Raw genomic sequence first — 27,860 nt, 5'->3', positions numbered from 1 at the left:
AAAAATCCCAAAGCAGAGAAATAATCCATGTTAAATCATACTTGCAGCTTTAACAAGTCATGTCCTAAATCAACATTTAATGACATGCACATTAGACAAAAGACAAATCAAACAAAATGGATATCAATTTTGTAAAAAACATGAAAATAAAAAATTGCCTGTGGATGTAGATACGTATAATTGGAGAAAGGCTGGAAGTCTTATGGTTCCCAGTTATTATCTCTAGGTAGTCAAGTGAAATTAAAAATTTAATTTTTTAGTATAATTTTTTAATATTTATCTACTTTTGTAAATTTTTCACAAAAATATGTAATATAACATTTAAAATTTTAATTTATATTTTATTTTCTGCATATTAACTCAGAAAAGTAAAAAATATGCTTAAAAAGTCACATGCTTCTGGCTTGCCATTGATTACTCTTGTGACATAAGCCACACCGAACCCAATTCTGGAAGTAAAGCCTTAGCAAAGTCTATGTCTAATTGTCAGTTTTGGGGGTGGGGGTGGGGAAAATGTAAATAGCAGAGGTAACTAGAAACTGATCAGAAGCATGTGATGACTTTATTTTCCTGTTATTAATGCAAGTTTGATGGGAAAGCATTGCTTTTTGAGGGGCCAGGAATAAAAGCCCTCTCCCATGGAACCTGGGCTAGGGAGAGCTAGTCTGCAAGTCCAAGGAAGAATGCTGGGGCCCGCAGGCCTGGGCTCAGACAGGAAGGCACCTGGTTAGAGGTGGGCTGCAGTCACCTTGCATGTTAGGGCACCTGGGTTTACTCTGGAGAGGGCTGGCAGCTGGCAGCAGTCAAGGGGCAAAGATTCTGAAGGAGGCTGGGGTGGGTGGGGGGGTGGGGGGGAAGATGCTAAGAAAATCCCTCGCTTGGCTGAGGCCCCAATTTTCCATTTTCTAAGGTGTTGAACAGAAAGCAGCTTAAAGCAAAGCACAGCTTCAGAAGGACCAAGAACAGCTTCATAAAGGGTCCATTTAACCAGGCACGAGAAACACAGCTGCATCTCCAATATCAAACATCATGGATTGAAGACAGAAAGGGACCCGAGGAGGGCAGAGCGCGTGTGGGGCGGAAGGTGGGCGGAAGGTGATTAGAGCCATTGCAGCAGCAGGACATATGCAGTTATTCCCAGCAGGCGTGTAAGCCCAAAGCAGCAGTCTTACTTGGAGGGGGGGGTCTCTGCGGCGGGTGAGGTGGCCGAGGCCTGTTGGGAACCGACAGAGACCTACTTGGAGAACGGTGGTGGTCCCCAACAGCTTCCAGCTCCTGCTTTAGCTCCACCAGGTCGGCATCATCTGGAGGACACGGCGGAACGGGAGTGAGGTGAGTTGTGTGGGGCTCAGGTGTGCAAAGAGCCACCTGCGGCAGGAGGGGCTCCTGCAGGACAGCTGACGTGTCCCCCTGGCTGCTGGCAGGGGAGGGGGAGGACACCCAGTGCCTGCTGGGAATACTCAGTGAACCCAAGATCTGTTGTCCAGACAGGAGAGACACCGAAAATTCTAGAGGACAGACATGCGTGTTTCCTTCTGAAATAATCAACGAGATGCCCACAGAGTAGAGGAGACAGTTGGAAACCAGAGCCCCTGTTTTAAAGCCCTCACTCTAAAAACATGACAATTATTCGGGACACTGAGAATCACCTCACTTCTCTGCCAGCAGGGCACCTGCTGTCCAGCGACAGCCCCAAGTATGAAGTGTCCTGAGCACTCAAGTCTCAAACACTGTTGCCAGGGCCAGCTCGCTGCTTCACAAATTCGTCACCCTGACCTGTCCTGCCAAACCTTCCGAGGCTAAGAGCCGCATGAGGAAGTGCCTGCTTCTGTTTTATTTCATTTACATTTATTACACATAAATGCAGAACAATTTTAGGTCCTCTCTCCCGCACTTCAACGCAGCCCGGTTCATTTCATTTTGGCTCAGGCACCCCATCCCTCAAATGCACAGCTGCACCCGTGATCTGAGGCTGAGCGGGGAGCAGTGGGTTCTCCTAATGGGAACGTCTGAGCACCCTGAGGATGAGCCCATCCGAAGGCTCACCAGGTGCTGGCAGCCCACACAGCCCATTGCTCGTCTTCATTCAAAGGGGCATCTGTTCCCACGTCTGCCCTCTCGAGAGGCTGCCGGGACAATGACCACCCCTGGAGAAAAGGGCCACCTCTTGTCTGAAGGGCACATCCCTTCAGCCACATCTGCTCCAGGGCAGGAGCCCTCCGGACAAGTCACGCACAGAGCTGCCTGGCGCTGAGGAAGGCTGCTGGTCCCGTAAGGGGCAGCAGTCCCCGAGCCCGGCTGTGCATCTCCATCCCCCGGGGATCCCCAGGACCCAGCCCACCCGCCCAATCCACGTCTCCATGAGGGGGCTCAGCGACCTGTAAGCCCCAGGGCTCCGGCTGAGTCAGCCAGCCAGGCTATGCTAGCCAGCTCCGGGACAGCTACCCAGTCAAAAGGACTTGGGGGTCTCTGCACCTTTCCCGGCAACGTACCTTCCCTGGGAAGCATCTTAATTCACTTTCACCCCTGTTGTTTTCAGCCCCAGCTCAAGGGTCCTAACACCTGGCTGAGCTCCCGCACTGGCAGGTGACAGTGCTCCTCCGACACAGGACACAATGACCAACAGCTGGGAGGCATTTGTGGCCGTGGAGGGATCTGTGCTCATGGGTCTGATGCTGAATCGTGACCCACCTACCCGCTCTAGCCCACGGATGCGAGCAAGCAGGTTTTAAAACTATTTGAGAGTCACTATTCCATACAATCTAGGGATGTGAGTTCAATCCACATGCTTTTCAGTCCCTCTTCAGTCTACGGCAATATAACGATGCTAATGTGTAATATTAACTATGTATCTATGTAACGACATAATGTATATAATTATTACTGTATAACAATATATGTTACAAGAAGGTAACAACAGACCAGCAAGTCAGGAAACAGATACTGACTATGCCTCTTACGGGATTGAATCAGAAAAACTTTGGAGAGGAAAAAAATTAAATGTAAAACCAGTTCAGAGCTGTGGCCATTTGAATACACACAAGAAGCTGAAATTAACATGAACCTGGGGTATTATGGGGCACAAATAGCTGTAAAAATGACACAGATCACTGGAGAAAACCAGTGTGGGGGTAGCTGCTACATTCCCAGGTCCCCGTGTCTTCCTGTTGAGCCCTCTCTTGGGACAGCGCATGTGACTGGCATTAAGCACAGATGCTGAGAGAGAGAGAGCTCGGTGCTGAAGGCTACTCAGGAAGGAAAGCCCAAGCTACCTCTGTAGGTCGGATGCTGCTTCTTTTTGGTTAGAGCAGGTGACTTGCTGGGCGGAGCCGCTGCGGTGGAGCTGGGGGCGTCGGAAGGATCGTCCCCCCCCAGTTCACTGTCGGAGACCACAGGCTGACTCAGTTCATCCAAATATTCTTCTTCCTCTTCGAGAATATCCCCTTGGGAACAAGGCAGAGAAACAATTAGGGTGGAAGGGCGTCGCCTTTCACGGGCCGGCCTGTTTCAACGCCAAGGCAGGCAGCTGGTGTCAGGACACTGGGGCACAGCTGCTAGCAGCCACGGAAACCACGTTACTGCAGGGATGGGACCTAAATGCCATTCGTGCCTGGGACAGGGCCCAAACCCGAAGCCCTGACATCCCCCAAGCCGCTGTTTTCGGTGTAAGTTTCGACGTCCCGGGTCCTGGTTACCGTCACCCTGCACTCGGACGCTGCACCTCACCGCCCAGGACCAACTGCACTTCAGGTGCCGCGGTGACCGTCCAAGGCCGAGTCTCAGAGGGGCTCCTGACAACCTCATGCCCTTTCTGGGAGAACTGCCCGCCTGCCCGCCTCGCCATCCCACCGAGAAGGCCGCACAGGGTGACTCACCTTCTGACTCGTAGTCCAAGCTCGTGAAGTCAAAGTTCTCCTCCAGCAAACAGGAGTTGGCGGTGGGTGACACGGGGGCCAGGCTCTCCCGCTTCCGAATGATCTCCTCCTGCAGACCTTTCAGCCAGTCCTTGGTCTTCGGCCGGATCTTCACTGCTCTGCCTTTCACCTGTGAGGGACAGTGGCCGGCCCAGCATGAGCACAGGAGCCGGACAGGCCCCGCTGGTCCCCAGGTGCTTCTCGCTCAGACTCGCGCGTCGGGAGCCAGGCCCGTCTTCAGGGGGCCAAGCAAAGGGAGGGCCCAGACCTCGCGCAGGCTTGCACCCGGTCTAAATAAAAGTCGAACTACCATCTTCAGCGTTTCGTTCCGTGGGAACTGATAATCAGGATACCATCAAAATGTTAACTACCTGGGCTGCTTGTTCCAAACATCCTCTAAGGAGGAAGACTCCCCACATGGACGTGGGAGCACAGACAGACCCAGGAACCCAGGGGAATGAGACTCATCTCCCAAATCCTGCAAGTAGCCAGGGCCGGCCATCAGACACCTCGACAAAGACGCCAGAATTAGATGCCAGGTGAAGAGCCCCGGCTCCTGCCCTCAGGTGGCGCCTACACCTCAAGGCAGGGGGGAGGAGAGGGAACGATGTGACCCTGTGACAGGGCAGGAAAACCATGGGGACTGAGGAGCCCCCATGCCACAGTGACCAAGCGTGACTCACCTTCATTCCGTCCACATCGAGGACGCTGAGAGCCGAGTGGCTGTCTGCAAAAGTCACCAGCATCTGCCCTTGGTTGATCCTGGAGTAAAGGAAACACGTCACGTCAACCCCTAGAGAGGCTCGGCAGCTCCCACGGGCCCTTGATGTTGCCCACCCCGGAGGCCGCGCCAGCTGGACAGCGGCTACCTGACAAGAACGATTGTCCCGTAGTTCTCCAGGGTCTGCATGAGCTCGGTGCGCACGTCCTCAGGAAACTCGTTTTTCTCCTCTGAGGTTGGCGACTGGAGGTTGACGACGACGGTGGCGTCCAGGGGGCCCTGGAAAGAGGACACTTCCTGGAACACCCTCTCCCGGGCTCCCACGTCAACTTCTTGCACTTCCACCTCCACGATGGCCAGCACGGGTCTGCGTCAGACACGGAGGGAAGACGGGGGCCGGTTAACCGGGAGGAGGCAGCCACACAGCCCCCTCCGTCCCGAGCTCTGGGAACGGAAGCCACCAGAGGCAGCGACGTGCTCCCCGGAGGGCGGCCGCCGTCCCGGGTCTCAGCCTTCCTCTACCCTGAGCCTTCGTGCCAGCTTGGCATTTTGATCTAAGGATAAGTTGAGAGGAAACAATACCAGCCACCAGTGAGGATTTTCACATGGTGATGGCCAGCGACTGAGGGTGCAGACACAAGGGCTTTCATGCTCCCGTGGCCAGGGGGCCGAGCTCTGTGGGGGGCTACTTGGCAATTTGTGTTAAGAATCTCAAAAATGCTCATCTTTTCATCTCAGTTCCAGGACTTTGTTCTAAGGAATGGCCAGGGATTCAGACCAAGATTTTATGCACAAGGTTGATCATTACAACACCGCTGACGGGAGGGAGGAAGGGGAAACGGCAACTTATCCGTAACAGGGATAGTTAAGAGATGACGCACCCGCAGGATAACACGCTGCGCACTCGTTAAGGGCAGGATGATGTGTTCTAGAATCATACACCTGAAACCTATGGAGTTTTATTAACCCATGTCACCCCAATAAATTCAATGGGGGAAAAGAAAACAGCGCTGTAGAAATCTGACACACAGAACAGATCAGCAAGAAATAATGCAATCATTATTGTAATTTTGATAATAGGGACGGGTTTACTCTATTTACAAAAGCTTTAGAAAATCCTTTATTTTAAAGATTATGTAACCTTATTGAAGACATTTATAATACGATATTAAGTGAAAACAAACACAGGACAAAATAATATATAATACGGTGGCAATCTTTAAAACTAGGGAAAACACACACACACACACACACACACACACACACACAAAACACTAGGGGATGCTGTAAAAATTAAGAAATATGGGTGATAATATCAGTAGTGCTCTTCTCCCCTCCAATTGATATTATTAGTTTTTCCATATCTAGAAGCAAGAACACAAGATTGAGAAAAATTTGACCCAGGGATATGCATTGAGCGTTTTTACAAACTTCTTTTAGCAGAAAACCTTTCCAGAGAAGCGCCAGCTGTTGAGAGAAGAAAGGGGTCCCTGACGAGCGCAGGGGTGCACTCAGCAACAGGAGGGGCCAGGCTACTGACGCACCGACACGCGCTGAACCTCCAGAGACCTCTGCGGAGCGGAAAAAGCCAGTCCCCCAATTTGGGTTCCATTTCTGTAACATTCTTGAAATGACAGAACTATGCAAAGGGAGAAAGGTCAGTGGCTGACAGAGGTTAGGGAGCAGGGGGCGGAGGGAAATGAGCGTGGCCGCGAAAGGCGCTGGGAAGACCCCCGTGGCGATGGACACACTCTGTACCTTGACTGTCCCAGGGTCTGTACTCGGGCTGAGACCCTGCACTACAGACTCCCAGGACCTTCCCACCAGGGGAGCTGGTAAAGGGGACACGGGTGTCTGTGTGATTCCTTACAACTGCGTGGGAATCTACAATTACCTCAAAATAAAATGTTAATCTAAAAAATATGAATGTAGGAAGTATACAGGCAAATGATAACAGCTCCCATAATATAACCCTAAGCTTCTCATACACAGTGATACACCTATAAGCAGTGTGCACTCGACACACAGGTTAACGTTTGGGTGTAAAACCTTCTAACGTATGTAGACACTGCAGCAGAAGATGCCTAACGAACATTACTAGACACTCTCGCAAAGGGTGGGACTATGGATAATTTGCTGGTTTATGTATATTTTCCCCTAATGGTCAATAACTAAGACCTTCTGCTTCTGTAATTGGAAAAATCAATAAATAGCTAAGATGCATCTCAAACCAGTACGTCCAAATCTGCACCTCCCAGTCCGCCCAGTAAATGCTGCTCCATCCTTCTGGTGGCTCAGGTCAGAAAACCTGGAGTCACCTGCATCTCCTCTTTCTTGCAACCCACTTCTCAGCCACCAGCCAATTCTGTTGGCTCCACTTTAAAAACCCACCCAGAATCCAACTACTTCCCAGCTGGGCTACCAAGACCACCCTGGTCCAGCACCGGCTCCATGTCTTCCCGCGCTCACTGCCCTAGGTCTCCAGCCCTCTACTTGCCGGCCCTGGAATGCTCTCCCCCTGATATCCACATGACTCACACTCTCCTTCCTTCAGGGCCCGGAGCCAAGGTCATCTTATCCTGGACACTGGGTATAAAGTAGCACTGAACCCCTGTCTGCCCCTGCCACCACTGTTTGTCTTTCACAGCACTGATATTTGCTTACTGTCTGTCTGTCCTCACTAGAAAATTCCATGAGAGGATGCTCTCCTCTGTTTTGTTCACTGCTTATCCTCAGTGCCAGGAACAGGGCCCTGTATATAAGCCCCTTCAGTAACAGTGTTTAAATGAACACTTCTAAATACTCTCACTGACCTCACAAACCTGAAGGTCATACAGGTGAAGATTCCCAAGGTTCATCTATTTTCCACAACAGGTTTCCGACATATCTAGAGACTGAGGCCTATGGGCTGATCCACTAACTTCACCAACTCTCTCTCTTAATTTCTTCCCTTGTAAAAGCTGAAACTGTTAGTTTTGGTAGCAGCTGTGGGAAGATCAAACCTGTCGACAATCTCAAACGCCCTCCTCTGTGCCTCTAAAGATGGTCTACTACATGAACCTGCCCCTGTGGCTGGTCCCAGGGCACGGGAACTGACAGACCTCTGCTTGTGTTCCAGTCATGATGCATGACGCAAAGGCCAACCAACGCCTTGGAGTATTTAAAGCCCTGAAACCCTAGTGTTTATAAAACATTAGAAAAGATATTCGTCAACTGATGAATGGTAAAATCCCCTGGATGTGTTTACTATAATCATGGACAGCAGTTACAAATGAATGAGCCAGACCTCTAATATCAATGTGACTGTATCTCAGAAATATTACAGAGCAAAAAAACAAGTTGCACAATGGCATTATTTATGAGAATGTAAATGACACAAAATACTACAGGTTGTGTCTTTGAAATTTTCATGAACAATGTCGTTTATGGTATGGGGCAATGATAAAATGCTAACACTCATTAATTCTTGGTGGTGGGTGCACAGCTGTTTGTCAAACCGTTATTTGTTCTTCACTGTATTGCGCGCGCACACACACACACACACACACACGTGTGCACACGCGTTACGATGGGGATGGCACGTTGTCCTCTGTGGGGATCAGCAGATGCTGCCTCCCCCGCAGAGGAGCGTGTGCCCACGGCGGCGAGGACCATACCTGTGATCAGACGCCTGTAGCTCTGCTCGGCCATAATACTTGAGGGATCCAGGAGACCAGGGGTGTCTGACTTTGGTGTCAGCATCTAAGTCGTTGTCTAGCAGGTTGAGTTCTCCAGCTACTCACAGGATTCCAATCAAGAGACCCACAGACAACACAAAATTGTATCAACATCCACGAATGCTGGTTATGGAACTTGCACAACAGGGACGGACCACATGTGTCTCAGACTCATTCACTTAACCTCTTAGGCTTGAAACCATACCAAGGAGGCCTTGGATCTGGGGTAAAAAAACTCCTCCCATGTGGATTGTCCCACAGCAAGACCAGCACCCCCCCCCCCCCGCATCCACCCCAGTGGGCACGGGGTGGGGTGGGGCACAGAAATCACGCCGGGGGGTTTCCGTCCCAGGGCACAGGGACACAAGTCTGCAGCCCTCGGTACAGCAGGAAATGCCGAGGCTACGAACACAAAGGCCTCTCAGTCCCTGGGGCCGTGCAGGTGTCCACAACTGATCTGAACCAACATGTATCTTTTCAATCTGCAGATGAGACTTCCTGGCTTTGAAATCTCAGCAGACACGTCACCAGAGGAGTTCAGCTGTTCGTGTACCAATTTACAGGTGGTCTAGTTTTAAATCAACTGTACCTCCTAGCTGGGATCACTGTTCAAGACACGCTGAAACTAATCGAGAGCAAACGCTGGGGCTTTAGCAGATGAGTTTGGTTGAACGAATAGCCTGGGAGACGTGCGTGTGTGTGAGGGCAACGGCAGTGGAGGGGACGGTGTGGCTTCTCTCCCATTCCCGGTCCGGAACAGAGTGGACAGGGTGGTGGTGGGGGACAGCGGTGGTGCAGGGATGGGGAGTCAGAAGCAGGTCATTTGCAGATCAGTCTCTAGTAAGAGGACAGAAGGGAGCTCCCTCAAAGCATAACTTCCAAAGCTTAGGGGCTAAGGTCTGGGATGACTTTTGTGTAGCTTTGGGTTGTCAAGAAAATGTTCTTTACGTAACAAAGAATATCGGGCAGAATCGATGTGATATTCCCTCTGTGGTACTGACCACTGCCCTCACTAGCTCTGAATGTGCACACATCCCACCCACCTGTCCTGTCAAAGGGATGCCTCTTCCGCCACCACAGGACCCTGTCTGTCCAGGCTGGCGTGCGACATTTGTCACTTGTGTCGTAGGCGGCGGAGCCAACGTCATACTTGTAGGTGGGTCCAAAATTAATGCTGCCTTCATGGAAGTCTTTAAAAATCTAGTGGGAGAAAGAGAAGTCACGAACCACCTTAATTCTCTGCATTCCTAAAAGTCACAGAATCTACATTATATTTACAAATATGTCTAAAACTGGACATGTGTGTGCCTTTTAATTAGCAAAAAAGTGATGGCTATCTGTTTACCTGCCTGACTCACCACCATCAGGTGCCCCTCCGCCCAGCACCGACCTATCACACCGTCGGCCCATCGGCCCCGCAGATGGCGAAAGGCGCGAGGCAGGGCCGCGCGTTCGGGGCCTGCCACAGCCCGTGTGCGGAGGAGCGGGAAGGGTGTGAACGATGCTCACACACATTTCCCACAGCGTCACCGTCCCTGTCCAACCCACTCGTGGAACTTCACTTGCTAAACACGAGCATGCACATTTACAGACGGTAGCCCCTACCCGAGCAGCTGCAGGGCTCCTTTAAAAGCACAACTTACCTTCCCACTGGATTTCTGTAGCTGGAGCTGATCGAATTCCAGAAGCTTCTTCCAGTCTTGGCGCTTAACAAAATAGAAGACTTCTTCATAAGTGAGATCGATGCGGTAGTTGAAATCGCCACACCAGAACACGTAGTCGTGAGAAAAAATGTTTCTTCCCTACGTTGTAAAGACAATCACAGTCATCCCGGCCCATCTTGCAGGGAATGTGGGGGGGGGGGGGGAAGTCTTCTACTAGAGCATCTTATGTTTCACTTAGCACTTAAACCTACTGAGGAACTTTTCCATGGCTTACTTTTTAATTTTAAAGTAATAGTGTTTTTGAGCGGTTTGGAGAAATCTCCAACTCTAACTGGGCGGCGCGGCTGCCAACATTTACTCTGCTGGTGCTCTCGATGGTCAGGGTGTGCTCCTGCTTTTACGTTCATATCCTAAGAATTACCCATTCATTCATTGTGATGAGAATGATGTTTAAGGAAATAAGTCAAATTGCTTAGGACGTGTAACTTCGTAAAACTTCATGGATTTCATACCTTTTCATCGGTGACCCTCCCTCCGGATCTCACCCAGTCACTTGGACCTGGAAGCCTGGATCCTTCCCCTCCCTTCCCCCAGGAATCACAGTGACAGATGCTACCTCTCAGCTGGCTACAGCTCTGGGCTCTGTTCTGGGGTCACACAGTCCTCCCATCAGCCCTGGCTCTTTCTTTAGATTAAAAAAAAAAGTTAAAAAAAACTGCTGAAGGCTACACAACCAGTACGTGATAAAGACAGATCTGAACTCGGCTCCCAAATCTGCTTCTGTTCTACTACACTCCGTGGCATTCCCACTCCCCCCAACCCCCAACAATAATCTGGACAGAAGATCAAAATGATCACAACCAAATACAGTGAGTGTTCAAGGGGGCTGTCCAGGAGCACGTCCTGCAGTGATAGAGACGTTCCCACCCGCGCTGCCCAAGACAGGAGCTGCCAGCCGACGCAGCCACTGAGCACTGGAAATGTGGTCAGTACAATCGAGGGAGTTTTAATTTTAATTAATTTAAATTTAAATAACTATGTGTGCCTAGTGGCTACTCTATGGGACAGTGCAGGTGTAGAGTATTAATGTACAGGTTCCTTTGATATTTCTAATGTTGAAAAAGGAGCTACACCACATGTCTTTTAATTATTTTGAATATGTCCTTCAAATAGGTCATAATTATTTTGAATGCACTTTTTAGTGACTAGGTGGGACTTTTTTAAAAATTATATAGACACACAAAGAAAATATGCATAATGTCCTACATAGTCTGGAAAACGACAAACCGCCAATTTCCTAACTCATTTGTTTCTTATTTAATCTAAGAAATAAAAACTACAACAAGGATTATAGCACCTGTTAATGAAAATGAAGGAGTTTCTGCCTTGAGTGCCTGTGCAGCCTAGTAAATGGGATGGCAGTTTTAAGGGATCTGGTCTCCGCTGCAGAGCTCCAGGACCTAATCAACCGTGTCTCAAACACTGTGGCAAGAACACTGCTGGGTCTATCCTCACTTCTGGGAGACAGGCGGTTTGCCCGAGCTGAAGGTGTGCGGGCCCTCAGGTTAGCACAGAGAGAACATTCAAATCTGAATTTGAAAAGAAAACCTGCTGGCTTCAGAATGAAACCCTCTGGGTCACCACTAGAGGGCAGCACAACTCATGGTATTGGTGACTGCAAGACCAGATGGGCGATCCGGGGCTCCTGAGCCAAAAATTCACTGGTTTCTAAATGGGCCTTCTTATCTGAGCCACAACAGGACGCATGTGCCAAGACTGTGAATCTCCAGAAAGCCACGCCTTGTACTGTTAGGACTCAAATGTGCTTCATCAGCTTGGACAAAGCACAAACACATTGGTTTTCCTTCCCCATTCCATACAATTGAATCAGAAAATCAGAAAATGCACATAAGAAAACTCAGGGTACATAAGGACACCGAAGAAACATGTAAAAATGGGGATTGATCCCTCCAGGCTGGATGCCCTGGGCTTGCCTCTGCTGTCCCAGGCCAGGTCATCTCCCTCCCCCAGTACACGTCCCCAGGGGCAGAGTGCCTGCCCATATTAGCAGCTCAGAATCCCACGCACGAGGCTGGGCAGGGTGTGGAGGCTGGTGCGCGAGTGCACCACTTCCAGGCCGCCACCCACCCACGTCAGGCTCCTCACCATGGGGAAACTCAGCTTCTGGGTGATCTCCTTGTAGTCTTCGTTCCTCTCCTTCACCTGGGACTGCCCGGCCGTCAGGTGGCTGCACACGAAGCAGAAGCTGGTGCTGTGGAACTGGAAACGGATGCCCACGGCTCCTTTGTTCCCCGCCTTTCCTCCCATGCCCGTCTTCACCGTGTCGATGGCCACATCCCTGGAACAGACAAAGAGCACAGGCGCTGGCTTCTCAGTGGCTTCGGGGAGAAGCATCAACCTATTTGGCTACAGAGAAGAGCCGGGCTGCAGCAGGAGGCTTGCGGCAGGAGAACCCCAAAACCACCGGCTCAGAGCTGTTTAATCATGTCTTCAGTCACCACGCCACACAGCAACCAGCGTGACCACCACTGACTCTGGGTCACTCCTGACTTCCTCCCCTCTTTCAGCAGCTGCGCCATGGGTTTGGAGTGTCTCCTCCACAACCCCGATGCTGAAGGGCTCTACACTGACCAAAGCACCCCACAAAGCAGCCCCGAAGCCCACCCATCTCCATCCATTTCTGTTCGGAGTTCTCACTGCCAGCAGCAGCAGCATGGACTTCACCCCCGACTCCCACCCACCCAGCTTTCCGGCAAAGCACAGGAGGTGCCAGGAGGTAGTCAACACATGTTCAAGGAACAGGAAGCACCCAGTTATCTATGCTTGGCTGGGGAGGTGTTTCAATGCAGACTCCTCATCGCCTCAGAATGCAACCTATAATGCATGCCGGTGGGTGCACAGGTGCACAGACCATGGACTAAAGCACAGACTGAGGCCTGCACCTGCTGTGGAGGCTTCCTGCCCACATGTCTTATTTAGATTTTTTAAAAGAGGCAAAGAATTGATACTTCCTGATGAGTCACTCAGCTCTTGGTCAGAGGTTTCTCGTCTAATTTCAACAAGGCATCCCTTCCCTTGCGCAGGGCTGAGCTTGGGTGATGGGGGTCATGTACTGCTCCTAAGAGAGTTCAGCTTCCTGAGCTAGGAGGTCCCCATTGTGCTTGTTAATTGCTAGACAATATTCCATTCAGCCTAGTCTCTCCTGGGTTTTTTCCCCCATTTATCTAGAATAATGGTAGGTCCTGATTCCTGCTGCAGGAGGAAGGGGAATTCGGAACAAAACACCCTGACCACCAACCCCGGTTCCCCCAGATGTTCAGAGACTGAAGGTCCTTACCTGATGAAAGGGACGTGGTATGGACGTACAAAGATATAGAGACAGACGCCCACCAGCTGGGCCGAAGTCAAGAGGATGTACCTATGAGAGCGCGAGATGGCTTTCTGAAGCTGCTCGCCCCACATCTTTCTGTTGGTGGTACTGGGAAGGGAAAGAAAACAATGATGCCAGTTATGATGCCAGAGACAGTCGGCTAGCAGTGGGTTCTCCCAGCCCTCAGCCCGTTCCTTTCGCACGTGATATCGCGCTGTTGCACTCCCTTACGGTGCCAGGCCCCACGCCAGCGCTGGCCTGTCCATTTATTTCTGGTGTGTCATACACATCACAGCACATTCTCCCCACCCCTGCCGCCCGAAACCCATCATGGGACCCCTTGCTCCTGAGAGCTCCAGAGTCAGGTTTTATTATCTGTTCAGAAAATTCCTGAAATAAAGCCTCACCAGTTTAGGAAAGAAAAGGTCTGGAAGACTCTACACCCCAAGTGAATCAGTGGCAGAGAGAAGAGAGGTACCTCCTCCCACACTCCTGCTCTCCCCTCTCCCAGGAAAGGTGACTCAGCACCCTCCCACTCGCCCTCCACCCACAGGCTCCAGGCCAGCGGCCAGCTCACAGCAGGGTGCAGCCTGCCCACGGCCCGGCCTGCGGCTCAGGACAGCACACTCAATAACCCGCCCCCTTCCATTCCCTTAGTCAGCAGAGAGAGAGGAGTGGGGGAGGGCAGTCAGCAGCCCCTGCACATCGAGGGGCACACACAGGTCAGCAGATGCAGACACATGGCCTGGGGACCTGCACCTGGCTGGGGAAACCCTCGGTGAATCTCACGTCTCTCTCCTGCTGCCTTGGCGCCCAGCCGCTTACCTGGCATTGACGATATTCCCTGCACTCAGTTCCACCATCTCTTCAAACCCCACGGCAAATATGTCAGCTGGGCTGCTGTCATCTGGGGGCAAGACAGGAGATGAAGGAAATCAGACCCACCAAGACCTACCCTGCTCCCTCAGGCAGCAATTGGGGTGCAAACTGTTCCTGCCGCCACAGGGATGGGGCTCTGGTGACAGTGAGAGGCTCTCGCGCATGGACAGGCAGAGAACTGGAGCTCCAGTCTCTCCCAGAATTCAAGGGAGCAAGGCCCTTGGGTAAGGGCTGACCACAGAAAATTCATTCACTCTTCAAGTCCTGAGGCCATTAAAGATCATCTCGCATGATCTAAGACAAAAGGTGAGGTGTCAGATTTGGGATTAGTTCCTTCTTAAAAGGCACACAAATCTGTGAATTAAAGTGGCTGTATCTGGTGGTATGGTTGGTTTGGGAAAAGGCAGGACAGATGTCCTTGGCCAGCAGTGAAGGGACATGCGTGTCTAGCTCCTCCCAGCAACACGATCTAGAAGCCGCCTCTTCCTTAGACAAAAGGTTCTAATGAGCAAAACCTAAACCTGTAAAATCTCATGTATGTGAACAGAAGAGAGTCTCGGCTTTGATAACCCTTCCAAACACTTGGACAGAGCAGGTGTCAGGTGGTTAATTTGCCAGGTGTGCTCCGGAAAGGTAGCCAGCCCACTGCGTTTTTTAAACCCTGAAGGAGTGAGAACACCAAATACCAAATTTCACGAGTCACCAGCTATGGAACAGGGTGAGCCAAGAGCTCGATGGAGTTTGTGTTTTGTTTTCCTGAGGCGACCGCACTCACCCTGGGGCTCGGCCGCTCCGGAAAGCTGGGGCGAGTCCAGCAGCCAGTCGGCCAGCTCGGCCGTCCCGAGGAGGTTGCTCCTGAACTGCTTCCCTCCGTTCACGTTCCAGGTGCCCATGGCAATACGGATCCGCCTGAAGTTGGTGAACTCCGCCTGGCGCTCCGACATAGCTCTCAGGATCCTGGGAGTCACTGGGAGGAGGCACACAAAGGGCATGTTTGTCTGCACCCCACAGGCCCATGCATCTTCCAGAAACACGGACGGGGTCTCTGTCCACAAGAGCAGGTAGTGGCCATCGTATGAACAGGCTAAAACCACCATACGCAGGACGCTCCCCTAGGGCATCTCTGCCACAGAGTCCTGGGAACCAGGACCAGGTGGTCCCTCTCAGCACCCGTTCCCCAACCAGAGCCACGGAGCCTATGACTTCAGGTCATTAGGAATCTCACCCTCAGCATTCACTCCATGACCCAGCGGGGATTTAAGTGAGGAGACACTGCAACTAACCACGTTTTAAGTAAATAAAACTTTAAACATCTTACTCCCATCTGTGTTTTCCATCGTCCATCCTGCATGCCAATGAGAGCCCCATTCTGCAGCCCAAAGCCCACTGGAATGATTTAAACTCGCCAGTTCTCAACCATTTACCCGCCATGCCTTTCCCACAGAAACCTGACAAGGGCCAGGGCCTAAGCTTTCCTCTGGCTCCTGCCTTTTGCCTCCTGACCCCTGGGGTTTTTCCATGTGGCCCTGTGTGCTCCGCCCCTTCTCTTTTCCCCTCCCCTCCCCAATTTCTAGGTCCTGTGAGTGCAAAAACTTTGTTTTTTCCTGAGCCTCCTCTCCTCTGCCACCTAGTGTGGCCACATGTGACTGACCAACTCATAAAAGACTATGAAACACAGCCGCAAGCTGCTGAGGTCAACTGGTCAGGCTACAGTCACAGCCACCCATGTGCAGAGCACAGACACTCCCTCCATATGCCCTACAGCTCAGGGGAGTGTCTGCCACCTGCCACCTGGATTACACGATGGGGGTGGGAAGGGATGCCCCTGTGGGTGGCAGAGCTGCCTGACGCCTCCATGCAAGTGGAGAGGGCACTCCCATACCCAGCAGGGCTGTGTTGTCCAGAAGCATCCTTCCTTTGTCCGCAGACTCCTCTGTGTAGACGTCCCCGACCAGCAGCAGCTTGATGGCCTCCTGCTTCACCCCGTCAAAGAAGTTGGACTGGATGGTGCGTGACACGGACCGGGCGCCGTCCTTCAGCTTCCCCACCTGCGAGAGCCGGACCACAGGCCGTGAGAGGGATCCACTCGGCCCCCACCCTCCTCCGCCACCTCCCCCGCGGCCTGCACCCACCTTGGCCTTCCCCTCCAGGGCCCGGCTGCCCGTGAACATCTTGCTCAGGCTGTGCCCATTCAGAGACCACATGGCTTTGAAGGACTCCACGAAGCGGTCGGCGATGGGCTTTGAATTCAGCCCCAGGCTCTTTAGCTGCAGGTGAAGGACCTGGGTGAGAAGGGACAGTTGTCATTGACTTCCACACGGACGGAAGCTGCCCCAAAGCTGCCTCCTCTCATCGCCCTATGGCTTCCTTATTCGGCAGACCCTGGATCCCTCTGCCCCCCTCCCCTGCAGCACAGAATGGGGCCTGCACCACAGCTGCCTCACTTCACCATCCCACCCTGCCCTCCTCTGACCCCCACACTCCTGACTTCCCTGCCCCCACCACTAGAGGGCTGGACAGCAACCAGGGCAGTAGGCTTGGACCCCACCACCTCCTGCAAGCAGGGAGCCAGGAGAGGTCACCCAGACACACGGACAGTCTGGGGTTTCCCTCCGAGGCCTCAAACCAGCCTCATCGCACCAGCCTCACTGCACCGGCCTCACTCTGCCTCTGCCCAACAGTGTGCGCACAATGACCCTTACACAGGACCAGGTCCCCAAGGTGCAGCTGGGTCACCACGTCTGAGACACGAGAAGTGTGCCTATGACAGCTCAAAGGCAAGCCAGCCTCCTAGGAACACCTCTCTCCAGATGCCTGGCACATCCCGTCCTGCTCCCCAGTCAGAAAGGGAGCCCAGTGATGCCCTCACTCTCCCCATGAAGGTGCCCGGCCCAGCCCGCCTGCTGAAGGCACAGACTCTGGGCGCAGACAATGGCCCATGGGGCTGTGGCAGGGACCCACCTCGAGCGCAATGAAGCTCTGCACTGTGTTGGTTCGGTCCAGGCAGTCGAGACAGTTCATCCGCAAAGTGCCTTTCTGGAAACTTAGGGAAACAACAGGAAATAAATGGTTACATGTTATGCTTGAAGGAGCAATGGCTGGAGCACAGTGGCCTATGCTTGACAGTAGATCCCCCAAAACTCGTGCCCCTCGCATGTCCCTAGTAGCTCACCAGGACCCCAGAGCACAGCTCGGCGGCCCGCACACCCGGCTCATTCTAAATACAGTCAGTTCTCGTGACTCTGCAGTCATGTTCCAGAAAGTTGCCGCGAACAATCGGTGAGCTGAACTGTTAGCACGCGAGCAAACGCTGAGCCACGGCCCGAAGGGGAAACACTGGGTCACGTATTTCATCAACTACTCAACATGTAACCTTGTTTTATATGCGCTTCCGGTTAAAGACACCTTAGGCAGCACGTGTTGTTCATCCGCTAACACTGAATTCACAGCCAGTGCACTCTCACCGCTGCACGAAGCGTCCCTCACACGTCTCTTCTCCGTAAGGCACGTCACATCCTTCCTGTGCTGAGGGTCACTAGACAACACTTAGCACTATACTTGGGAGCCGTTTCCAACAGTGAAATTGCCAACAAAATGCACAAAAATGTGAAACTGTGGCACTAATAAGACGGCAGAAAGAACTTATTTGCAGCATGAGAGCGGAACAGAAGGGCAGAGCCCGCTGGGAACATGCGGGCTGGGCGACTCGTTTTCACCGGCTAAGAGCGTCTGTGCACATGCTGGGAGTGTGAGCTTTAGCGGGTGAGCACATTTGCAGATACAGGATCGGAAAAATGGGGATCGACTGTACTGTGATTCGAGGAAACCCGACTTCCTTTTTCTGCTCAGCTCTGAGCAGGGAAACCCACATCTGCTTTCTTGGGATTATGCCACTGTCCCTTCACTCTTGGGTTTGCATCACAGTTTGGATAAGTTATATGGTTTCCATGGCTCCACATTCTAACCTACTCCCCTTTATTAGTAAATTGAATATGTTTTCCTATCTACTCACAGAAGTCAAAAGCATGTTCTGATTGTGGGAAGGGGAAGGAGAGGCCGGAACCCCAGGTCCCACCATCGCTGAGCCTGGGGCCCGGGAAACTGCGAGCGTGGCCAGCAGAGAGGCGCACATCCCAGGGGAGCCCGGCCCCTGCCACCTGGCCAGCGGGAGACAAGACGCAGCGCAGAAGACGCAGGGCAGACTCACCGTGGACTTACATTCTCGCCCTTAGAGAACACGTCGAAGTCATCCCAGTGCAGCTTTAGCTGGGGCCTCAGCAGGTTCTCCAACTTCTCGAGCTTCCCGCCTTTCGCAAACTGGTGGAAGTCGAAGTTTATCATAGGCGTGTCACCGGCGTGGCAAGAGGCCCAGAGCAGCTTCTGTGAGGGGGAGAGAGAGGGTGGCAGGGGCCTGGGAAGGAAGACAGCGCCAGCAAACCTGCCGGCTGGAATCCGAGCGCCGACCCACCACTCGGGAGCGCACAGCTCAGCTTCACGGCTTGTGGTGGACCAAACGGTTTGTCAGTCCTGACCCTGAAAGGGAGGCGCGGGGCAAACCCACAGAGCGCATCTTGCCTACAGAAGGTCTGCCTGGGGCAAAAGACAGCCAGGCCAGGTGAGGCTCCCAGGGAAGCCCCCAGCCCTGCTCTGACATCACCCTTCTTGCAGGGCTCTCCCAGGGCACCAGTGAGGGAAGGACCACCCTGCTCTTCAGGCACCCAAGTGTCACAGGCCCCTGAGGCACTGGGCAGCGCAGCAGGCTGGGAGCTCATAATCTAGCTCACGGTTGCCTGGTAACCAGCCCCATCCAGACAAGTGCAAGCCTCCAGGTGAGTGTGCTCTGAAGTGCTAAGTCTCCCAGGGGGTCCTCTGGGTGCTCCTGGCAGAGGCCTCGATTCCACATAGGGAACCTCCCTGCCCACCCCTCAGCTCTCTCACCGGCCCCATGGGAACGGAGATCCGGCTGCTTCCCGGAGACCTGGCCTCGGGTCTCCCCCCACCCCCTCGGCTTCAGGTCAGACTTGTGCACAGTGTCTAAGGGCTTTGAAGGACTAGAGGGACTTACAGCTGTCTAGTACCTATGACTCAAAATACCCATCCACCATGGGCCAGAATGCGAATCACTGCATGGGTGCCACCGTCAAGGAAGTCTTGCTATGAAGATGACATCAGCTAAACTGAACAGTGTGTTGCTTAGTGGCTGTACGTCTGGAGCAGGCGCTGCTCCCCTGTGGCTTGACAACCGCTGGGTCATAGGACGGCTGCGGGTGTGTGGACCTCAGCATTGCAGAGCTGATGGGCTGAGGGGGCTGGGGCTCCACGTGACACTGGGTCAGGTCTCCTGCAGGTGGAATGTCAGTCCCTTTCCTCCTAACCTGCCTGGGAGCCTGCCCTCCCTGGCCTGCGCGGGGACTGCTGCCATCTCCTGCCCCTGACGTGCCAAAAGAGCCTGTCAGCCCAGGACGCACTTCTACCAGCCGACAGGTCACTGAGGACACCCTCTCCCCATAACTCAAGGCATAAAGAGAAAAAATCTTGGGTTCTTTTTTCTTCTTGCTTTTCCCCCCTTCTTCCTTAAAGTAAGCTGTCAAATTGCTGCCAAGATGGGTGGAGGGGAGCTATTTCTCAATCTTGTTGCTAGGAGCAACAAACCAAACAGGAAAAGCAGGTCTGGCCAAATGAAACTGGCAGCCCAGAAGGCTGCTCCAAGCTGGTGGCTTTGCTAGGGAGAGTGAGATGAGCACCCAGCTGGATCCAGCTGCCATAGCCAGGGGTCAGGGGCCAGGGGTCAGGAAGACAGCGAACACCACTGCCTGTTAGGCGAGGCCTGACTTTTGACTCTCTCCATCAGAGGATGCCTTGACCTTGGAACAACCAGAGGGCTTTTCTCCATTAAGTGGGGGCCGTGGGGGATTGGAAAGGACTGTGGAGGCGCCCACAGCCCATTCCGGAGCTTTTCACATAGCAGACTGAATACATACTGGAGCTCTGGGGACAGGGAGAGACCAGGGTGGTGGTGGAGGGAGCCTTTTGTTCCAAGTGCTTCCTTCCCTGTCCACGGTTTCTCCCCACATCTCCCTAACCCTGCAGAGGGAAGCCCCAGGGAGCCATGGGCAGCTGGGCACAAGCAGCAGCTTTTAGCGGCAGCCCAAGCAAGAGTGGAAGGTTTGAAGGCCTCAAGTTAGCAGGAGGAAATCATGTAAAATTCTTTGCCTTAGCAGGTCAGGGGCTCAGAAGAGCCGCTCCAGGCATTAGTGCCCTGAAGGTGTTTGTTTGAGCTTGCCAGGAGGTGGGGCCAGCAGCTGAGCCAGACCAAGGAAAGAAGGGAAGCTCTGGCTCACTGAGCAGGTCAGGGGTGCGTGGGCGAAGCTCAAACATTCGTGCACACGTGCATGCATGTGTGTGGCGGTGAGTGTGTGCATGCATGTGTGCGTGTCCACCTAAGAGAGCAGGGAAAGGTCCGAATATCCTGAGTTCCCAAGGCCCCAGTGGGAGCTCTAGAGGAAATGCAGCTGGAGATGGAAGATGCTCTGTTTTGACTCTGAGCAAATTCTCCCAGCCATCAGCTCATAAAAATTAAACTTCCTGTCAGGAGCCCAAATCACCTAATGCTGGAGCTCCAGTGGGGAAAAAGCTCCCCGAACATGGTGAGATCTGCATTACGTTTCCAGCCCCCGGCCTGAGCCTGCCTCTGAGCAGGGGCCCCTTGCCTTCCCCTCCCCTCCCCACACCCCCGTGTGGAGAAGCGGGCAAGGGGCTGTGTTTACCTTGAAGGCCCTGTTGAGCACCTCCTCTCCGCCTCTGTTCCCCAGCAGGTTTACGACCACTTGCTTCCCATACTGCTCCTTCAGAAGTACCATATGTCTGCAACAGAGGAGGCAGCACCGTGAACCCGGGTCACCAGACGCAGGCTGGGGGAGAGAATTTGGAGGGGACCTGCTGGGAGTAAGGTCCCGGATGCTCCTCCCCGCGAAAGGCTCGGGCCAGGAATAAACCCTGCACGTCAGAGGAAGGACCTTCCATAAAGCACCCCATTAAATCCAGAACAGCTGACCAGGCCTTGCATGAACAGAGCCTTACAAATGCGATGTGCATATCTCTGAAATTAATCTGTTTCACTCAGTACCGTCTGTCCTCCAAACTGGAAAACCTGGTAGGAGGGCAGTCAACCGCAGGGTCCAGTTTTTCCCTGAGCACTGCACGTTACGATGGTTACCCAAACGAGAGGCCACAACAACGCTTCAGTCTTCAGGAAGATTATTTGTATATCAGACACCACTTAAAAATATGTAAGTTGAAATATTAGGGAGAGACTAATATTTATCTTCTATCACCAGCTTTTGAAAAGTAACTTTACAATTATAATAATGGTAGAAAGGTTTAAATGCTGTGTTGAAAAAAGCATAGGAAAAACACGTAATGCAAAAAGCAGACTGAAAACTGTAATGTAATAGGGCCACGTTTGTACCTAAATATAGAGAAAAGACTGGAAGAGAACACACCATGATGTTAGAAGTGGTGGAATTTTATGTCATTTAAAATTCTTTTCTTCTTTAAACATTTCATTATTTTCCAAATTTCTACAATGACATGTTTCTTTTATAAACAAAATTTTTAAAAAGTTAATTATCACAAAAGAACCATTTTTAACCCCGTAAGAGAGAAAAAACCACTCTTACTAACTTTGAGGGGTGGCAGTGGGTAGAATGATTCTGAAGGGGGCCAGCGCAGGTTTCCCTGCTGCAGAGCTAAGGCCGAGTCTCCCCCGGCTCCTGCCTGGGGGACTGCCTCTCCCAGAGCTGTGGCCCTGGCAGCCCCGCCTCCCTGCAGCCCCTCCTGGGGGAAGACATAGGCACCGATGAAATCGTGAAATCAGGGCCTCGGTGGGCTAAGCTCTGTCCCTGGAGCTGAGTGTTTGCAACACTGGGTGAGGTGCCGGAAGAAATGGAACATTCATGGCCCGGCCCTTCTGGGTTCTTTTGGGTCTGCCTGCCCAGGGAAGGGGCATCCTGGCCTGAGGTCTGACACGTGGACACACAGACTGAGCAGCAAGCTCTGCTCTGGTGGGAAGTCTGGGCTGCCCAGCACTGAGTGAGCACCCTAATTCAGGGTGCGATGTGAGGAAGCCCATTGTGGCCACACATCCAAGCCGTAACCAAGCCACAATGCAACTTGTCAGAAATGAGGCCCATGTCTGATCGCCAAGTGACTGATGCCCACACATACATCTTAACTGGCTCCAAATGCCAAGGTTGGGAGAGAAACATTACCCATTATTCATGTCACCAGCCCCCAAAGCCCTGATCCAATTACCCACCCCTCTGAGCTGGCTCCATCTGTAATACAAGGCTAATCCTCCTGTGAGGGGTGGTCATGAGGACTAAAAGGGGGGTGACAGGGACAAGTCTAGTGCTCAGCACATGGGGGTTGGTTTTCCTTTCCTTCCTTTTGATTTCAAAATAAGATAATTCACTTAGTGTTGATAAATCAAGACTCATTTCACTGGCTCTAAGGGAGTCCACGCCAAGATCAGCAAGAGAAAGATCCATCCTGGTGTTGGTGGCTCTGCATTTAGGGTCTTTTTTTCGTTCTTTCTGCCCATCTGTTACTGTCAGATGGAGCTCCTTGGAAAACGGAGGAGTTTTCCAGGACTTTGAGGAGTCAGATTTCCATCTGTCAGCATCCTTCTCAAATTCAGGGCATAAGTGAGGGGCCAGCAGTTAAACCCACCCTGATGTCCAGACACAAGCAGCTCTGCACGGGGTGAGAGAGGGAGAACGCAGCAGGTCACTGTCTCGCAGAGGTGAGACCCGGCACTGCCCACCGAGACGCCAACACTGTCATCATAACTGTACGACGCTGCGAGACAAGATCCTCCCCGAGCAGCCACACCCAAGGCCTGCCCGAAACACCCCCTTCCTCCAGACATGGCAGACAGGTGACAGAAGGACAGTAAGTAACCCAGGGAAACGGTGCAGCGCCTACGACCAGTATTCTGGGTATTAAACTTCCCATGTAAAGGATTCTTGCCATGGGGGAGGGGGGAGGGATTTACTCTGGACCAAACACATCAAAGAACTGAGAAGCTCTGAGACCCGTGATGTCCCAGAGATCTGGGGGCACCCCTGCAGGGGAGGGGCTCACAGTGCCCCATCGTGGTCAGTGAGAGAAACCTGTGACCTCACTCCAAGACACTCACTTCCAAACTGCTGTCCAGCGAGAGCCACAGGTCAGCAGCTATGACATACCGGCAGCTCCTCCCAGCGGGAGTGAGAAGGGGCACAGATGGGTCAAACTTCCCGGTTGGAAAGCATTAAAAAAGGAACTCACGGGGAGCCAGAATTTTAAACGGTAGCAGCCTGTAAAAGGACTTACGGCCTCAGAAAAGCGGTGATTCACAGAAGAGACTGAGTTTACCCTGAGATGTAGGGGAGGAGTGAGAAAGGAGAGGGCTCATACTCTCCAGCACATGCGCGTGCACACACACGATTTAAAAACCTGTCAGTCTATGTAAATGTTCTTAATTTAAAAAACACACCAAACTCATAAAGACGGAAAGTTCTGAAATAAGCCCAGCAGCCCCTTCCCTTTGCCTCTGGCCAGCTCAGGAGGAATTTCGTTTTTGGTTAGATGTTTACTATTTCCTACGAACATTTAATGTAGATCAACGTCAACGAAAAGAAGACCGCATGCACCATGCATGGAACACGTGAAAAGTGTTCAGAAAAACAGGCAATAGCATATTCACTACTAGGTTATACATCTCCTTCCAGGAAAAGCTGCTCTCTGTACCAATTCGGGGGTCACAGCTGAGCTGCTGTTAACCGGTTATGGTAAGTGAGACAGCTGCAAACGAGTTTACAGTCCCAGTGATTAAAACACAACCACCAGGGAAAAGACGTGAAGATTTTTGAAACAAGCCCAGCAGCTTGTTTCATGGGGGGAGGGGAGGAGAACTGTAATACTTTCAACAATAAAGATAAATTAAAAAGTAAGCAAGTAAAACACAAAATTACATTTTGAAATTTTATGACCTTCACTAAGATAATTTTTAAACATGGTGTTTAGATTTAAAAAGCAAGTATTTTATGAAGCTATTAACTATTCAAGTTCAAATTTCTAACAGTTCAGGTTAAAGTTGCAAAACATTTACTGTGTTACGGTCCAATTTGTGTTTTAAAACATGAACTACATATATGTCAATTTTTTTCTAGAATGAGACATAAAAAACTAACAGTAGAATCTCTAGTAGTGGGAGTTGGGAGTTAGGGTAGTTTTACTTCTCACTTTATACCTTTCTATGTGGTGACTTTTAAAACCTGGGAATATGTTACTTTTAAAACAAAAACAAACAGCTACAAATATCCTATTATTCAGACGATCCCTTATTAATCAGGACGAAAGGATAAAGCTACATAGCAGAAGGAACTGATAAGATAAAATAGTTCCAAGTGCTACCTGAGCATTTATTACTGAGCCTTCAGGGAAACCTGAGAGCAGGAAAAAAAATCTCATTTTGGAAACTCCCTTTTGCATAAAGGACCAAAGTAAAGAGCAACGTTAGATCCAGGGTGTAGGCCCCCCCTTCCTGCTGTCCCTTGGGCCGCTGTCTGATGGAGGACGACCCCTGAGGATGACAGACAGGATGGTGTCAGAGGACCTTACCTGTCGAAGGCAGGGGCGTTGGCTTCCAGGCCTCTGTTGAGTCTCAGATGATGAGAGCCAACCTAAAACAGAGAGAAATAACACCAATGATTCCGCTGCTCTGCTAACCCAGGAAGGGGTGGTGTTCCCACTCCCCACGGCTGCCAGCCGGCCTCCAGCACCCATTCCCAGCCCCTGCCCCGGCCCCGGCTCCTCCCAGCTCAGGAAGCCCAGGCCTGGAACGCAGGTTCCGCAGCCTGAGTCGGGTTCTGCTGCGGCCCAGTCCGAACTGCAGCACAGACCATGCCCCGGAATTCTTCCACAGACAGAAGAGAAACTCCAGGGTAAGACCACGAGGCCCACGTCAGAACCACAAACCCCTGTGGGGAGAGGTACAGCTAGACCAACCGGAGAGAGACCACGGTCCCAGTATCCTCTGCAACAATGGGGCCCTTGACTGCCCCCTAAAACTTGAGTTATAGCTACCTGCAAACTAATGTGCCTTAGTATTTAGAACTACCTATTAAACACTGGAAGTTTAAAAAACAAACTTAAAACAATGTATGGTTATTGGAGGTAGCCTGGAAGGGCTCTCTCTGTACAAATCTGGGACAATTTGAGCACTGAACTATTTAAGGACAGTAGTGGATTTGCAGCCTGAAGAGTGAAGTGGGAACCCATGAAGCTATAGATGACAGCTGGCTGGGTGGGTGGGTGGGCAGGTAGTTGAGTGGGTGGGTGGGTAGATGGGGCAGAAGGGAGAACTCATCCTTAGAGTAGAATACCAAACTAATAGGTGTGGAAGGAGTAGTGGAAAATGATCATTTTGCAACCATGTTAGTAAATAACTGCTCAGCTAACATCATGTGTTGATCATAACTGTCGGGGGAGTGACAAGGAGCACACACTTGCGTGGGTCAGGGCGTCACCCACAGGCTGCTTATGAGTTGGAAAGGAAAACATACTAACTGTAAGTAAAAACCGAATAGCACCTTGCCCAGGGGACCAACATCACTAACGAGGGGCAGAGGGACACCTGAGGAGGACATGGCGCCAGGGATCTACGCCCTGAACCTGGTCATGACGAAACACCGGGGCGCACCGAGAAGCACATTCGACTTAAGGAGCCCGCATTCTCCAAGGATGCCACGGCGGGGGAGCTGACCGAGCCTAAGGGGGGCCAGGGACATCATAATGAAACGTGGATGTGATCCTGGCCTGGAGGGGACAGAGTGCCAGGCCGGACACTCCTGAGACAACTACAAACCCGGAATGCGGACTGCAGATTAGGTCGCGGGGCTGCGTCCCTGTTACACTTCCCGAGGGCGTCCCTGCTCTTAGGAGAAATGTCCTGGCGTAACGAGACGCGAAGTACGCAACCTGCGCTCGGTGGCTCAGAAGAGAAGCAACAGTGTGTGTGTGTGTGTGTATGTGGTAAGATGGTGACAACTCTGCTGCGGGTCTGGTTATTTCAAGGTAAGTTTCTTAAAGTACACTATTTAGTTCGGGTTGTCACTGAGCATCATGAAAGTGGTCCTTCGATCCATCTGTATGGCCCGATGTACTTATTATAAATACGTGCCAAGTGTTGCTTTACAGCCCTTCGCGTGGCAGGTAATACCTCTGTCCCTCTTCGTACCTGAAGAAAGCACCCATCTAGACTGGGACTGGGTGTGCCCATCTGATCGAGTCTATAAATAAAGCCCCCAATCCCTTTCAGTCCTAAGAAACCCTGGCGGTTCCCAAGAAAGGCTCCACCAACAGGCCTTGGTCTGGTGGTGGAGCCCATTCTGCCCCGCTTCCCGACGGTCGTCAACACCTGGCTGAGGCCATGAGAAACTTCATTCCAAAAGCTTTCCCAGCCCGAGATCTGAGAAGCTGGCTCCTGTCTCTTTTCTGGATTTACAAGGAAGGCACCTGAGGAAATCAGGTCCGTGTTCCTGTCAGCCACCCTCCGCAATCCCCGCGGGCTGGCCCAAGGGGCTGCATGTCCCGGGTCAGTGTGCGGTCACTGCAAGCACTGTCCCCAGTGTCAGGGATGCTGCGGCTGTTTCGGACTCGGTCCCATGGGAATGCAGCGAGGCAGGGTGGGAGAACAGGGCTCAGGGCTCAGCGGCCTGGATTCCAGTCCTGACAGGTCTATCACTGGACACCTCTAACTGTGTCTCCCTGAGTCAGAGCCCAACGTTTTCTCTTCTGAACAGGAAGATATTTCAGTCACAGGTGACTAGACTCAGGAGTGTCCGATCTCTGGGCTCAAAATTCCTCCCATAAGAATTACCTGAATCCCATTGCAAGCTGCCTAACCAGTCCAGGACGGAGAGTTAGCGAGCGCACTGACGTCCGCATCAGCACGGCTCTGGGTACCGCAGAAAGACTGGAGAGAGATGGGGGAACCCTGAATTCCCTGCCCTGGATGATCCCCCTCCCTGGGATCTCCGTGAAAAGACCCAGGAACACACTTCCAGGTTTTTAACAAGTCTGCATAACAAGTGCAAATTAATTTGATGGAAACTGTGCCCCTACGTACTGAGAACAGACAGTGTAACCGGGCAAGATGCCATGGCATCAGGGCTCGGATGGTGGGGGCCAGCAGGGAAGCAGCAGCCCACAGCCCACAGGCTAGAGCACGTCCTGTCTGAGGCCTCTGGCTTCTCTCTTACCCGACTCTGATACCCATCCCTGTGGACAGGGCTGGGCAGGGCCATCGTTGGCATGTTCTGTCCCCAAACAGCAGTTCATCCAAGGTCACTGCTGACCAGACCCACCTGGGAACACTGAGAAGTCAAGGGCCCTGCCCAGCTAACGACCAGGGCTGTAAAGCTCCCCAGCTGTTCTCAAAGTGTGGTCCCTGGACAAAGCAGCAGCAGACCCCAGAATACCTGTTAGAAATGCAAATTCCTAGGCTCCACCTCAGCAACTAAATGAAAA

At 52.1% G+C, this 27,860-nt stretch overlaps 1 protein-coding gene across 2 annotated transcripts in view; it reads right to left on the bottom strand.

The window, feature by feature from the left end:
- SYNJ2 (synaptojanin 2) overlaps window positions 1–27,860 on the bottom strand; it is a 74,830-nt gene that overhangs the window by 8,551 nt on the left and 38,419 nt on the right. Inside the window, exons 6-23 of one of the 2 annotated variants that reach the window (XM_081141085.1) lie at window positions 24,951–25,012; window positions 21,053–21,149; window positions 18,493–18,665; window positions 17,247–17,328; window positions 16,418–16,567; window positions 16,168–16,333; window positions 15,061–15,252; window positions 14,232–14,313; window positions 13,374–13,514; window positions 12,182–12,374; window positions 9,995–10,153; window positions 9,395–9,551; window positions 8,292–8,409; window positions 4,784–5,002; window positions 4,598–4,676; window positions 3,876–4,044; window positions 3,273–3,443; window positions 1,173–1,304 (exon numbers count right to left, since the gene is read on the bottom strand). In XM_081141085.1, the coding sequence (XP_080997211.1) occupies window positions 1,173–1,304; window positions 3,273–3,443; window positions 3,876–4,044; window positions 4,598–4,676; window positions 4,784–5,002; window positions 8,292–8,409; window positions 9,395–9,551; window positions 9,995–10,153; window positions 12,182–12,374; window positions 13,374–13,514; window positions 14,232–14,313; window positions 15,061–15,252; window positions 16,168–16,333; window positions 16,418–16,567; window positions 17,247–17,328; window positions 18,493–18,665; window positions 21,053–21,149; window positions 24,951–25,012 (2,542 nt within the window). The remainder of the gene's footprint in view (window positions 1–1,172; window positions 1,305–3,272; window positions 3,444–3,875; window positions 4,045–4,597; window positions 4,677–4,783; window positions 5,003–8,291; window positions 8,410–9,394; window positions 9,552–9,994; window positions 10,154–12,181; window positions 12,375–13,373; window positions 13,515–14,231; window positions 14,314–15,060; window positions 15,253–16,167; window positions 16,334–16,417; window positions 16,568–17,246; window positions 17,329–18,492; window positions 18,666–21,052; window positions 21,150–24,950; window positions 25,013–27,860) is intronic. The other variant, XM_081141086.1, reaches the window with a different exon arrangement.

The sequence above is a fragment of the Miniopterus schreibersii genome, assembly GCF_964146895.1.
Source record: "Miniopterus schreibersii genome assembly, chromosome: 6".
Lineage (NCBI taxonomy): Eukaryota > Metazoa > Chordata > Mammalia > Chiroptera > Miniopteridae > Miniopterus > Miniopterus schreibersii.
The sequence above is the reverse complement of the archived record's forward strand: the minus strand, read 5'-3'. Positions and strand labels throughout refer to the sequence as shown.